This window comes from Oncorhynchus clarkii, chromosome 16 (genome assembly GCF_045791955.1).
Source record: "Oncorhynchus clarkii lewisi isolate Uvic-CL-2024 chromosome 16, UVic_Ocla_1.0, whole genome shotgun sequence".
NCBI lineage: Eukaryota > Metazoa > Chordata > Actinopteri > Salmoniformes > Salmonidae > Oncorhynchus > Oncorhynchus clarkii.
The window spans coordinates 57,065,606-57,081,182 of NC_092162.1; the positions used below are offsets into that span (position 1 = coordinate 57,065,606).

General features: G+C 47.1%; 1 protein-coding gene across 2 annotated transcripts in view; it reads right to left on the bottom strand.

Moving 5' to 3' along the window:
- Positions 1-15,577, bottom strand: part of LOC139368797 (IQ motif and SEC7 domain-containing protein 1-like) — a 242,159-nt gene that overhangs the window by 117,425 nt on the left and 109,157 nt on the right. The window contains exon 1 of one of the 2 annotated variants that reach the window (XM_071108150.1): positions 15,014-15,157. The exons of the other annotated variant lie outside the window; for it this stretch is intronic. Coding sequence (XP_070964251.1) covers positions 15,014-15,153 — 140 coding nt within the window. The 5' untranslated portion in view covers positions 15,154-15,157. Of the gene's footprint in view, positions 1-15,013; positions 15,158-15,577 lie in introns of those variants that run through there. 2 annotated transcript variants of the gene reach the window in all.

Sequence of the window (15,577 nt, forward strand, 5' to 3'; positions counted from 1 at the left end):
TGCGTGCGTACTGAAGGTAAGTGAGGAGTCAAACGCAGGTGAGCAGAAATGTCAGTGTAGCGTGTAACTTTTAATCAGGGCAAGTCCAAAACAAACACAGTCCAGTACAAACGGCCAAAACCCAAAGGGAACAAACAGTTCACCCGTAAGGCGTAGAACCACAACGCACCTTACTAAAATCACTACACGCGAAAATACACTGAGGCAAGCCTCAACAAGCAACAAGAACAAATAATCCCGCACAAGCCTAAGCGGGGAAACAGGGTAAATATACACACAGAAATCAAAACAAATGAAAATCAGGTGTGACAGAACCAAAGACAAAACAAACGGAAAAGGAAACATGGATCGGTGATGGCTAGTAGGCCGCCGACACCGACCGCCGAGCACCGCCCCAACAGGGAGAGGAGCCACCTTCGGTGGAAATCGTGACAGCTGTAACCTCATTTTAATCCTATAGTCTAGAACAAATGCTAACGACCCTGGCAAAAATCCGGTATAGTAGTTGTCGGTAACGGCCAGACGGATCATGACGATCATGTGTTGTGTACCTTCAATCAAGTTGATTTGAATCAACATTGGTGTCATATTGGCTTAGATATGATGGTAGGGAGATTTGAATTTAACATTGTGTGTCAAACAATGCATACTATAACATTTAGACTACAGTCAAATCTCTTATCACATAAGTAGATGCTACACTACTGCTGTTTAGCCTCCAGACTTAATGAACCCATGCAGAAGAGAGGGAGGAGAGAGCGAGAACGAGGGTGAGGACAGAGAATGGACAGAGAAAGAAAGAAAAGGGAGGAGGGGGGAAAAGAGAGGGAGACAGAGGGATAGAAAAAGAGAAGGGAAAAAATAAAGGGGAGGAGAGCAAGAAAGAGAGAGATGGGGAGATAAATAGTTCAGAGGAAGAGAAATATGTGAGAGCAAAATTAAGCAAGAGAGGAGGGGAGAGAGGGGGGGAGGAAGGAGGGAGCAGGAGCGAGAACAGACTTACATAAAGCTGGAGCCGTGTTTAAAAGTAGAGAACAGAATCGAGGGAACAGAAGAAAAAGAGAGATCCAGTGAGGCTGCAGGGTGGAGGTGGAATCCATGTCCTCCCTCTCCTCCATCCCACTATCGTGAAGGCCTTTATTGGGGCCGGGCAACAAAATTGATGGAGAACATAGTCTTCCCTATCAAAGAGGGCATGCTTATACACAAGAGAGCCGACAGAGCTCACATGTGTAACGCAACATACACATTACAATGAATTATGTCTATTCTGGGTGGGGCGATAAAGCATTTTTTTTGATTTCGTGAGTGATGTTTTTGTTCATATTGGAATGGTTTGTAAGTAAGACAATGCACAGTGATTTGGGTGCATCATGTGAACATTGTTTAAGCATAATGTTATGACAACATTGCATACAACCATGATGCTCTATATTGATGATAGGATTATCTATTGGCGAGTTATCAACAATCCACAGAAATTCATGAAAACCAAACAGGATGATACATTTTACACATGCATGCTTTTAGACCTATAATGGTTAAGGACAACCACATGCAAGATAAAAGGGTTTCAGTCACAATACAGTGAAAATAAATATGGTAATGAAATCAATGTTTCTACAAAATTGTAATTACATAACAGTACCATGTAAACATGTAAACATGCGTTCCCATAGAATGTGTATAGTTGTCCGTGGGAACACAATGTTCTGCATGCGCATGCTGCTGTGCCACCCTCCTTCCCACTGCTCTGTATCTCAGTGCCTGAAGCTGCTGTTGGGAATGTTAAGGGACTATTATGGGATGGCTCAATCCACAGACGCATAAACACTAGAATATACCCCTGAGAGAACTACAGCTCCCAGATACATACCCCTGAGAGAACTACAGCTCCCAGAGATATACCCCTGAGAGAACTACAGCTCCCAGAGCTAATCCGTGTCCTGAGCATGTTCCAAACAAGCCCTGTCCAGTCCAGGGCTGGCACTTCAAGTGCAAACCTAATAGCAATCACATTCCGTGACACCAGCCCTCGTGTGGGTGCCAGTGTATTAGAGCAGAGTCCAATTTCAGAGCTGCCTAGTGCTAGCCTGGGCGCCAGTCTGATTCGGCCAATTTATCATTGTCTTGGCGAGGTAACCCTGTTAGGTTAATGATGGAAACAAGGTTGGAGTCGTTTCTTTTTGATTAAATCAGTCAACTCAAGAGGTGAATTAAAATTGTAAATCAGGAATGGATCATTTTTTATGAAAAATAACAAAAGGTTCCATATTTTCAATTCATACCCAGAATTAACTGAATTGAAATGGAAAAGCTGGAACACACTAGCGCCCAGGCTATTGTAGCATAGCCCCGGCTAGCATTGTTCTTATTGGCCCTGTTCAGTGCTGTTAGTGTCAAGGAGGTCTGAGTGCTTAGCTGTCCATCACCCCAATGGAGAGGAGATTCAGTGCTGTAATGTACTTAAGTAAAAATACTTTAAAGTACTACTTAAGTTGTATCTGTACTTTACTATTTATATTTTTGACAACTTTTACATAGATTTTTATTTAACTGAGAACACATTCTCATTTACAGCAATGACCTGGGGAATAGTTACAGGGGAGAGGAGGTGGAATGAATGAGCCAATTGTAAGCTGAGGATGATTGGGTGACCGTGATAGTATGAGGCTCAGATTGGGAATTTAGCCAGGACACCTGGGTTAACACACCTATTCTTACAATAAGTGCCATGGGATCTTTAGTGACACAGAGAGTCAGGACAGCCGTTTAACTTCCCATCCGAAAGACGGCGCCCTGCACAGGGAAACGTCCCCAATCACTGCCCTGAGGCATTGGGATATTTTTTGAGACCTGAGGAAAGGGTGCTTCCTACTGGCCCTCCAACACCACTTCCAGCAGCATCTGATCTCCCATCCAGGGACCAACCCTGCTTAGCTTTAGAAGCAAGCCAGCAGTAGGATGCAGGGTGGTATGCTGCTGGCCACTTCCCAGCTAGCACACTTGGTTCCTTGGAAGTTGTGGGAATGTACGTTTTTGGTTTACCATTGGTTCTGGGAACAAAGCCATAAGTTTACTTACTGGTAAAATGGCCTGTTCTGGAATCGTTAAATAATAAAAAAGCAATTTAATCAATTGTAGAATAAGGCTGTAACATAACAAAATCAGGAAAAAGTCAAGGGGTCTGAATACTTTCCGAATGCACTGTATATTTTGGGTTATGGTGGGGTACGACAGTTTAACTAAGCTTATGAGGCATTTATGAGTTATATTCTTCAAAATCAATGGCTATATATCATGAATTTAACAGTCCAAAAAGGGAGGTAATAACTCCGGATTGACCTTTTAAAGGAGGGATTTGGTCAAAGCTACACAAACACACGCACACGTGGGCATACACTCAACACACATTGTGTAACATGAACTGCAGCTGTTTTTTTAGACACATAAAGATGCTTGTCAGATTGACACAAATGTGTCTACTCTACTCTGACTAAAGCAGTGTTTGGTTCAGGGCGCCTCGCCAATTCACCTTTCATTAGGAGGCTGAGCTGGAGGAGGCTGTTGTTTAAATTTCAGGACAGTTTCCTTTCGGAATTCCAATGTAGAACCCCTGTTCCTCATGAAGGAAACCCCTATTTTCCCAGGCCAACAGAACAGAAATGGCTGTAGGGTAGATGTAAGGTGCTGGACTAAGGGTTGAAGGCTAGATGTGAGGTTCTGGACTAAGGGTTGTAGGCTAGATGTGAGGTTCTGGACTAAGGGTTGTAGGCTAGATGTGAGGTTCTGGACTAAGGGTTGTAGGGTAGATGTGAGGTACTGGACTAAGGGTTGTAGGGTAGATGTGAGGTGCTGGGCTAAGGGTTGTAGATGTGAGGTGCTGGGATAAGGGTTGTAGATGTGAGGTTCTGGGGTAAGGGGTGTAGATGTGAGGCCCTGGGGTAAGGGGTGTAGATGTGAGGCGCTGGGATAAGGGTTGTAGATGTGAGGCGCTGGGATAAGGGTTGTAGATGTGAGGCGCTGGGATAAGGGGTGTAGATGTGAGATGCTGGGATAAGGGGTGTAGATGTGAGGCGCTGGGATAAGGGGTGTAGATGTGAGGCGCTGGGATAAGGGTTGTAGGGTAGATGTGAGGTGCTGGGATAAGGGGTGTAGGTGTGAGGTGCTGGGATAAGGGGTGTAGATGTGAGGTGTTGGGATAAGGGGCGTAGATGTGAGGTGCTGGGATAAGGGGCGTAGATGTGAGGTGCTGGGATAAGGGGTGTAGATGTGAGGCGCTGGGATAAGGGTTGTAGATGTGAGGTGCTGGGATAAGGGTTGTAGATGTGAGGAGCTGGGATAAGGGGTGTAGATGTGAGATGCTGGGATAAGGGGTGTAGATGTGAGGCGCTGGGATAAGGGTTGTAGGGTAGATGTGAGGTGCTGGGATAAGGGTTGTAGGGTAGATGTGAGGTGCTGGGATAAGGGTTGTAGGGTAGATGTGAGGTGCTGGGATAAGGGGTGTAGATGGGAGGTGCTGGGATAAGGGGTGTAGATGTGAGGTGCTGGGATAAGGGGTGTAGATGTGAGGTGTTGGGATAAGGGGCGTAGATGTGAGGTGCTGGGATAAGGGGTGTAGATGTGAGGTACTGGGATAAGGGGTGTAGATGTGAGGTGCTGGGATAAGGGGTGTAGATGTGAGGTGTTGGGATAAGGGGCGTAGATGTGAGGTGCTGGGATAAGGGGTGTAGATGTGAGGTGCTGGGATAAGGGGTGTAGATGTGAGATGCTGGGATAAGGGGTGTCGATGTGAGGCGCTGGGATAAGGGTTGTAGGGTAGATGTGAGGTGCTGGGATAAGGGTTGTAGGGTAGATGTGAGGTGCTGGGATAAGGGGTGTAGATGTGAGGCGCTGGGGTAAGGGGTGTAGGTGTGAGATGCTGGGATAAGGGTTGTAGATGTGAGATGCTGGGATAAGGGTTGTAGATGTGAGGTAATGGGATAAGGGGTGTAGGTGTGAGATGCTGGGATAAGGGGTGTAGATGTGAGGCGCTGGGATAAGGGGTGTAGATGTGAGGTTCTGGGATAAGGGGTGTAGATGTGAGGTAATGGGATAAGGGTTGTAGGGTAGATGTGAGGTGCTGGAATAAGGGTTGTAGATGTGAGGTTCTGGGGTAAGGGGTGTAGATGTGAGGTTCTGGGATAAGGGGTGTAGGTGTGAGATGCTGGGATAAGGGGTGTAGATGTGAGGCGCTGGGATAAGGGGTGTAGATGTGAGGTTCTGGGATAAGGGTTGTAGATGTGAGGCGCTGGGATAAGGGTTGTAGATGTGAGGCGCTGGGATAAGGGGTGTAGATGTGAGATGCTGGGATAAGGGGTGTAGATGTGAGGCGCTGGGATAAGGGTTGTAGGGTAGATGTGAGGTGCTGGGATAAGGGTTGTAGGGTAGATGTGAGGTGCTGGGATAAGGGTTGTAGGGTAGATGTGAGGTGCTGGGATAAGGGGTGTAGATGGGAGGTGCTGGGATAAGGGGTGTAGATGTGAGGTACTGGGATAAGGGGTGTAGATGTGAGGTGCTGGGATAAGGGGTGTAGATGTGAGGTGCTGGGATAAGGGGTGTAGATGTGAGGTGCTGGGATAAGGGGCGTAGATGTGAGGTGCTGGGATAAGGGGTGTAGATGTGAGGTGCTGGGATAAGGGGTGTAGATGTGAGATGCTGGGATAAGGGGTGTAGATGTGAGGCGCTGGGATAAGGGTTGTAGGGTAGATGTGAGGTGCTGGGATAAGGGTTGTAGGGTAGATGTGAGGTGCTGGGATAAGGGTTGTAGATGTGAAGAGCTGGGATAAGGGGTGTAGTTGTGAGGTGCTGGGATAAGGGGTGTAGATGTGAGATGCTGGGATAAGGGTTGTAGATGTGAGATGCTGGGATAAGGGTTGTAGATGTGAGATGCTGGGATAAGGGGTGTAGATGTGAGGCGCTGGGATAAGGGTTGTAGATGTGAGGCGCTGGGATAAGGATTGTAGATGTGAGGCGCTGGGATAAGGGGTGTAGATGTGAGATGCTGGGATAAGGGGTGTAGATGTGAGGTGCTGGGATAAGGGTTGTAGGGTAGATGTGAGGTGCTGGGATAAGGGTTGTAGGGTAGATGTGAGGTGCTGGGATAAGGGTTGTAGGGTAGATGTGAGGTGCTGGGATAAGGGGTGTAGATGGGAGGTGCTGGGATAAGGGGTGTAGATGTGAGGTACTGGGATAAGGGGTGTAGATGTGAGGTGCTGGGATAAGGGGTGTAGATGTGAGGTGCTGGGATAAGGGGTGTAGATGTGAGGTGCTGGGATAAGGGGCGTAGATGTGAGGTGCTGGGATAAGGGGTGTAGATGTGAGGTGCTGGGATAAGGGGTGTAGATGTGAGATGCTGGGATAAGGGGTGTAGATGTGAGGCGCTGGGATAAGGGTTGTAGGGTAGATGTGAGGTGCTGGGATAAGGGTTGTAGATGTGAAGAGCTGGGATAAGGGGTGTAGTTGTGAGGTGCTGGGATAAGGGGTGTAGATGTGAGGTGCTGGGATAAGGGTTGTTGTAGATGTGAGATGCTGGGATAAGGGTTGTAGATGTGAGGTGCTGGGATAAGGGGTGTAGATGTGAGGCGCTGGGATAAGGGGTGTAGATGTGAGGCGCTGGGATAAGGGTTGTAGGGTAGATGTGAGGTGCTGGGATAAGGGGTGTAGATATGAGGTGCTGGGATAAGGGGTGTAGATGTGAGGTGTTGGGATAAGGGGCGTAGATGTGAGGTGCTGGGATAAGGGTTAGGGTAGATGTGAGGTGCTGGGATAAGGGGTGTAGATGTGAGGCGCTGGGATAAGGGTTGTAGATGTGAGGTGCTGGGATAAGGGTTGTAGATGTGAGGAGCTGGGATAAGGGTTGTAGATGTGAGGAGCTGGGATAAGGGGTGTAGATGTGAGATGCTGGGATAAGGGGTGTAGATGTGAGGCGCTGGGATAAGGGTTGTAGGGTAGATGTGAGGTGCTGGGATAAGGGTTGTAGGGTAGATGTGAGGTGCTGGGATAAGGGGTGTAGATGTGAGGTGTTGGGATAAGGGGCGTAGATGTGAGGTGCTGGGATAAGGGGCGTAGATGTGAGGTGCTGGGATAAGGGGTGTAGATGTGAGGCGCTGGGATAAGGGTTGTAGATGTGAGGTGCTGGGATAAGGGTTGTAGATGTGAGGTGCTGGGATAAGGGGTGTAGATGTGAGATGCTGGGATAAGGGGTGTAGATGTGAGGCGCTGGGATAAGGGTTGTAGGGTAGATGTGAGGTGCTGGGATAAGGGTTGTAGGGTAGATGTGAGGTGCTGGGATAAGGGTTGTAGGGTAGATGTGAGGTGCTGGGATTAGGGGTGTAGATGGGAGGTGCTGGGATAAGGGGTGTAGATGTGAGGTACTGGGATAAGGGGTGTAGATGTGAGGTGCTGGGATAAGGGGCGTAGATGTGAGGTGTTGGGATAAGGGGCGTAGATGTGAGGTGCTGGGATAAGGGGTGTAGATGTGAGGTGCTGGGATAAGGGGTGTAGATGTGAGATGCTGGGATAAGGGGTGTCGATGTGAGGCGCTGGGATAAGGGTTGTAGGGTAGATGTGAGGTGCTGGGATAAGGGTTGTAGGGTAGATGTGAGGTGCTGGGATAAGGGGTGTAGAAGGGTAAGGGGTGTAGGTGTGAGATGCTGGGATAAGGGTTGTAGATGTGAGATGCTGGGATAAGGGTTGTAGATGTGAGGTGCTGGGATAAGGGTTGTAGATGTGAGGTGCTGGGATAAGGGTTGTAGATGTGAGGTGCTGGGATAAGGGTTGTAGATGTGAGGCGCTGGGATAAGGGTTGTAGATGTGAGGTGCTGGGATAAGGGTTGTAGATGTGAGATGCTGGGATAAGGGGTGTAGATGTGAGATGCTGGGATAAGGGGTGTAGATGTGAGGCGCTGGGATAAGGGTTGTAGGGTAGATGTGAGGTGCTGGGATAAGGGTTGTAGGGTAGATGTGAGGTGCTGGGATAAGGGTTGTAGGGTAGATGTGAGGTGCTGGGATAAGGGGTGTAGATGGGAGGTGCTGGGATAAGGGGTGTAGATGTGAGGTACTGGGATAAGGGGTGTAGATGTGAGGTGCTGGGATAAGGGGTGTAGATGTGAGGTGCTGGGATAAGGGGGGTAGATGTGAGGTGCTGGGATAAGGGGTGTAGATGTGAGGTGCTGGGATAAGGGGTGTAGGTGTGAGGTTCTGGGATAAGGGTGTAGATGTGAGGTAATGGGATAAGGGTTGTAGGGTAGATGTGAGGTGCTGGAATAAGGGTTGTAGATGTGAGGTTCTGGGGTAAGGGGTGTAGATGTGAGGCGCTGGGATAAGGGTTGTAGATGTGAGGCGCTGGGATAAGGGTTGTAGATGTGAGGTGCTGGGATAAGGGGTGTAGATGTGAGATGCTGGGATAAGGGGTGTAGATGTGAGGCGCTGGGATAAGGGTTGTAGTGTAGATGTGAGGTGCTGGGATAAGGGTTGTAGTGTAGATGTGAGGTGCTGGGATAAGGGTTGTAGGGTAGATGTGAGGTGCTGGGATAAGGGGTGTAGATGGGAGGCGCTGGGATAAGGGGTGTAGATGTGAGGTACTGGGATAAGGGGTGTAGATGTGAGGTGCTGGGATAAGGGGTGTAGATGTGAGGTGCTGGGATAAGGGGCGTAGATGTGAGGTGCTGGGATAAGGGGTGTAGATGTGAGGTGCTGGGATAAGGGGTGTAGATGTGAGATGCTGGGATAAGGGGTGTAGATGTGAGGCGCTGGGATAAGGGTTGTAGGGTAGATGTGAGGTGCTGGGATAAGGGTTGTAGGGTAGATGTGAGGTGCTGGGATAAGGGTTGTAGATGTGAAGAGCTGGGATAAGGGGTGTAGTTGTGAGGTGCTGGGATAAGGGGTGTAGATGTGAAGAGCTGGGATAAGGGGTGTAAGAACATTTTAGGCTATGAGCGACCTTATTAACAGCCTCCTGGTGCAGAGAGGTTTACTGATAGGAGTTTGACTACGTGCCCAGGAAGAAATATGTTGAAATACTCCAATCATATATTTCCCAAAATATCTCCATATAAAACAATATTGACTTTTCATGTAAAAAAACTAAAACATAATGGATATACATTCTGGGTTGTAACGGTTCATTTGAATAATGTTGGATTCTCTGGAGGGATGTAGAGTAGCTGTACTGTAGCCTAAAGGCTCAAGCATCGATGCAGGGATGCCCGTACCCAGATATTAGCTGGTAGATGGAAATGTGAAGCCGCTGTCCTGATGACGCCAGCGCTACGCTAGGCAGACAAACAACAGAGTGCGTCACCACCACCGCCAGGCACTGGCAGCACATTTCTCTGCTTTTAGCCTGAGTACACGGCAACACATTTCTCTGCTTTTAGCCTGAGTACACGGCAGCACATTTCTCTGCTTTTAGCCTGAGTACACGGCAGCACATTTCTCTGCTTTTAACCTGAGTACACGGCAGCACATTTCTCTGCTTTTAGCCTGAGTACAAGGCAGCACATTTCTCTGCTTTTAACCTGAGTACACGGCAGCACATTTCTCTGCTTTTAGCCTGAGTACAAGGCAGCACATTTCTCTGCTTTTAGCCTGAGTACACGGCAGCACATTTCTCTGCTTTTAGCCTGAGTACCCGGCAGCACATTTCTCTGCTTTTAGCCTGAGTACACGGCAGCACATTTCTCTGCTTTTAGCCTGAGTACACGGCAGCACATTTCTCTGCTTTTAGCCTGAGTACACGGCAGCACATTTCTCTGCTTTTAGCCTGAGTACACGGCAGCACATTTCTCTGCTTTTAGCCTGAGTACAAGGCAGCACATTTCTCTGCTTTTAACCTGAGTACACGGCAGCACATTTCTGATTTTAGCCTGAGTACACGGCAGCACATTTCTCTGCTTTTAGCCTGAGTACACGGCAGCACATTTCTCTGCTTTTAGCCTGAGTACACGGCAGCACATTTCTCTGCTTAGCCTGAGTACACGGCAGCACATTTCTCTGCCTGAGTACACGGCAGCACATTTCTCTGCTTTTAGCCTGAGTACACGGCAGCACATTTCTCTGCTTTTAGCCTGAGTACACGGCAGCACATTTCTCTGCTTTTAGCCTGAGTACACGGCAGCACATTTCTCTGCTTTTAGCCTGAGTACACGGCAGCACATTTCTCTGCTTTTAACCTGAGTACACGGCAGCACATTTCTCTGCTTTTAGCCTGAGTACACGGCAGCACATTTCTCTGCTTTTAGCCTGAGTACAAGGCAGCACATTTCTCTGCTTTTAACCTGAGTACACAGCAGCACATTTCTCTGCTTTTAGCCTGAGTACACGGCAGCACATTTCTCTGCTTTTAGACTGAGTACAAGGCAGCACATTTCTCTGCTTTTAACCTGAGTACACGCAGCACATTTCTCTGCTTTTAGCCTGAGTACACGGCAGCACCTTTCTCTGCTTTTAGCCTGAGTACCCGGCAGCACATTTCTCTGCTTTTAGCCTGAGTACACGGCAGCACATTTCTCTGTTTTCAGCCTGAGTACACAGCAGCACATTTCTCTGTCTTTAGCCTGAGTACACGGCAGCACACAGCTCAGCGCTGGAACTGCAGGGTCAGGCAGCAGGACACAAGGAAGCATGACAGGCTGTTACCTACCGGCCTGCATAGCCACAGTCTGCATAACACATGCTGCCACGGCCAACGATTGGCTCAGATCAAATTCCATCCATCATTTCAGATTATAATATTAATAGAAATTGTTTTTCCATTTCAAGAAAGTATTTCCAATGAATAGGCCGATCATTCAATTCTTAGAAATTTGATGCACTTAATTGACTGAATTTAAATGGAATTTAACCACAGAGATACAAAGGAAAAATGAAACGGATTTGACCCCTATGGCCATTATGTAAGACTGCGACTATGTAAATAATCCTGCTGTCACTGCTTGGCCAGGCAATACAGAGAGCATGCTGTCACATCTGATCTAGTCAGCACATGGGGCAGTAAGCAACAGCCCTGCAAGTCACTCACCACACACACACACATGCATGGTAATGCGCAGATACATTCTGCATGGATGTACGAGACTGTCTTCACAATAACACTGTCCCATCCTTCCCTGAGCCACTGTCCCCTGGGCCATCAGAGAGAAGGGTAGTAGTAGAAATGGGCATAATGAGAGAGTATATCACCCAATACTGTACAAATTCAGTTTTTCCCAGCTCTTGTGCCAAGTTGATTGTATGTAAACACTCTCTTGTCATCATACTGTATGTCATCAGTAGGGACCAGTCTCTGACGATCATACTATATTAGATCACATCACTGTACTGCCACAGTCAGGTTCATATCTCTGTATTGACACAGTCAGGTTCATATCTCTGTACTGCCAGTCAGGTTCATATCTCTGTACTGCCACAGTCAGGTTCATATCTCTGTACTGCCACAGTCAGGTTCATATCTCTGTACTGCCACAGTCAGGTTCATATCTCTGTACTGCCACAGTCAGGTTCATAGGGAAGTGATGACTATAGGTCTCCTTCATTCTGTATAGTTGGATCATAGTTGGATGGTGATTATCAGTATTTTCTCTGTAAAAGTAAAGATACCTTAATAGAAAAACAATCACCCAGTAAGTCACCCAGTAAAATACTACTTGAGTAAAAGTCTAAAAGCATCTGGTTTTAAATCTACTTAAAAGGAAATGTTCACCCATTTTGAATGTTACAGTGCCTTCGGAAAGTATTCAGACCCCTTTACTTTTTCCATATTTCCTTAGGTTACAGCCTTACTCTAAAATGTATATATATTTTTCCCCCCATCAATCTACACACAATACCCTGTACTAACAAAGCTATTTTTATTTATTTAAAAAAAATGTTTGCTAATGTATTAAAAATAAAAAACAAAAATATAACATTTACATAAGTATTCATACCTTTTACTCAGTACTTTGTTGAAGCACCTTTGACAGCAATTACAGCCTGGAGTCTTCTTGGGTATGACGGTACAAGCTTGGCACACCTGCATTTGGGGAGTTTCTCCCATTTTTCTCTGCGGATCCTCTCAAGCTTCCAGAGAAGCTTGAGAGGATTGATTGGGTTCAAGTCCGGGCTCTGGCTGGGCCACTCAAGGACATTCAGAGACTTGATCCGAAGCCACTCCTGCATTGCCTTGGCTGTGTGCCCCTTCCAACAGGTCGTTGTCCTGTTGGAAGGTGAACCTTCAAACCAGTCTGAGGTCCTGAGTGCTCTGGAGCAGGTTTTCATCAAGGATCTCTCTGTACTTTGCTCTGTTCATCTTTCCCTAGATCCTGACTAGTCTCCCAGTCCCTGCTGCTGAAAAACATCCACACCACGATGCTGCCACCACCGTAGGGATGGTGCCAGGTTTCCTCCAGACGCTTGGCATTCAGGCCAAGGAATTCAACCTCGGTTTCAACAGACCAGAGAATCTTGTCCTTTAAGTGCCTGTTGGCAAACTCCAAGCGGGCTGTCATGTGCCTTTTACTGAAGAGTGACTTCCGTCTGGCCACTCTACCATAAAGGCCTGATTGGTAGAGTGCTGCAAAGCTGGTTGTCCTTCTGGAAGGTTCTCCCATCTCCACAGAGGAACACTGGAGCCCTGTCAGAGTGACCATCTGGTTCTTGGTCACCTCCCTGACTAAGGCCCTTCTCTCCCGATTGCTCAGTTTGGCCGGGCGGACAGCTCTAGGAAGAGTCTTGGTGGATTCAAACATCTTCCATTTGTCTCGGAGCTATATGGACAATTCCTTCGACCTCATGGCTTGGTTTTTGCTCTGACATGCACTGTCAACTGTGGGATCTTATATAGACAGGTGTGTGACTTTCCAAATCATGTCCAATCAATTGAATTTACCACAGGTGGACTCTAATCAAGTTGTAGAAACATCTCAAATACGATCAATGGAAACAAGATGCACCTGAGCTCAATTTCGAGTCTCATAGCAAATGGTTAGAATACTTATGTAAATAAGGTGTGTTTTTACATTTTTTCATATACATTTCCAAACATTTCTTAAAACCTGTTTTCACTTTGTCCGTATGGGGTATTGTGTGTAGATTGATGAGCACATTTCTTTTTAAACGTAGCTGTAACGTAACAAAATGTGAAAAAAAAGACTTTCTGAATGCACTGTAAGCTTGTTTTACTCCTACGTTTCTTAACAAAGTCAATGGAAACAAACACAGTTTCAAAACATGGTTAAAAGGATCATTTTGATCTCATGGTCAGTTCCTGCATCCATTGGTCTGTCTATGAATTTGAGAGGGGTTATTTTTCTGAAGCCCCATCTCTCAGCTGTTTACCAAAACAAGTGGCGGGGTATCCACGTTGTTATTGTTTGAATTTAGGATTAGCCCTTTAACCCTGACCCCCGTGTCACCTTTACTTCCTGACCTGCATGAATCTGGTCTCATTTAAAGCTGTCAGTCTGTGTCCAGTGAAGTGGACTGCTACAGGAAGACAGACGAAAGGACAGACAAGGAATCGGAGACAGATGGTGCTGCTGATTATGCAATGCTTATAACCATCCCAGTCAAGCAGAAGAAAAACACACAGGTATGGACTGTAGCAGTGGTGGCCTGCCTGGGGCTTATGACGTATTACTTTAATACTGAAAAATACCACACAAAATGAAAGCATCACTGTGAATAATCATGTGTTATAATATTGTAGGTACTGCAAAACGACTCTAGCTTTTGGGATTGTGAGTAACAAGACCAGATTGCCTGTGAAGGACTTGGCAGAGGCTATTGCATATTTATTAAGTGGACTGATCCCTATTTTCTGCACAAAATGATCACCCAGTGACGGGCCAATTCATATAACACATAATGATACCTGAGCAATACGCATCCACACACATGAAGATCTATCTGATAATCATTATATTATAAGTGCACACTAACCAATGCATCTTGGTTAGGTTGCATACCATCACAAAATGCAAATCAGGATAAACTGACAAAAATAGATTTTTACGTGATGATATCTCTTTTTTTCAGTCATATGAGCTCTGTGTGGAATCATGTTGGAACAAACCGATTTTGGCGCAGGCACCTGCACCGAAACAACAATAGAAATTCAACCCCCCCACCCCTCCGGAAGAGAGAGGTTGGAGGTTCACTGTGTGATACAGGAATACAATATGATTCCTGTATCCTTCCACAAACAAAGACCTAATCAGAGATGACACAAGGATTTATTCAGCTGAGGTAGCAGCAATGCTAAACTGGAGAGACAAGCATGGAACATCCAAAACAGTGTTGAAGCGAACAACGACATCCCAAAAATAACATCCACTACACTACCAGCCGTATCCATAACGCACGCGCGCACGTGCACACACACACCAGAGCTGGGATGAAATCACGCACTACATAAAAGCCGTCATAGCATCAGCCAAAAATGAGTCATATTCTCCTTGTCAGTCATCAGCCACTCAAAATAAAGCAACTCCCATGACAGGGTGATTTCAATCACAATGGAAACAATCTGACAGTATGACATCACAACAGTCCCTTCATCCTCCCTCATCACATCATACAGTGTCCATTTCAACAAAAATGATTTAAAAAAGTAATTGATCATATAAATATTAACGGCCATGTTTACCACCAACACACGTCTACCACACACACACACACACAGACATCCCCTCACATGACCACCATTCCCCTTAGGGCTAGGGTTGTTAACTGAGGGAGAGAGCTCTGTCGGCAGAGCCACAAACTCATCCCATCTCTATTCTCCAGACATGACAGGATGAGAGGAGAGGACAGAGCAAGGTCTGCAAGCGCCCGCTAGGTGACTCAGCACATGCACTGGAGACACTGCAATAACAAAGTGCCACACTGCATCCTTGTCAATGAAGAATGGAAGGACCAGTGCCTGCCTGGTTGCATCAGCCCAGCCACACCTCCATACAGCATTAGGTTCACAGGGACTGCTACTACTCACATGTCATATAGCCGGTAGGACATGGCAGAGCTGGGTCTGTCCGGGTGAGCCCCGCCGCCGGGTGGTGTGCTGGACTCGCTGCGGGGACGCCTGGGATCGGTGCTGCTCACCACGGCACGCCACACACTCGGCTTGTCCATCCTCCTGGCTCGTCAATGGGACTTGACTCAACGGAGCAGAAGCGTGCGCACAGACTCATACACTCTCTCACATACACTCTCAGTCACAAACAGCCAGCCAGAAAGAGCTCTGTGATGTAACAAGGCAGGTCCAAAAGGCAGGCAGGGGGTGTGTAGTGGTAGAGCAGGGCACCGTGAGGCTGGGAGGCTGCCTGTTTAACACTGATAAACAGCCTCCCTTTAAACCCATGCTGGGTGATGATGGCTGAACACATGCCAAGGCAGAAGAGACAGGGCTAGCCATCAAAAGCATGGGGATAACCTGCAGGAGCGAGAATGATATATTTATTGTCTCTAATACACACAGGATCTCATCCACATCCTCCCTACACCACCTCTACTCTGCTCACGGTAGTACAGCCCGCAGCCGGGCCACCCGATTGGC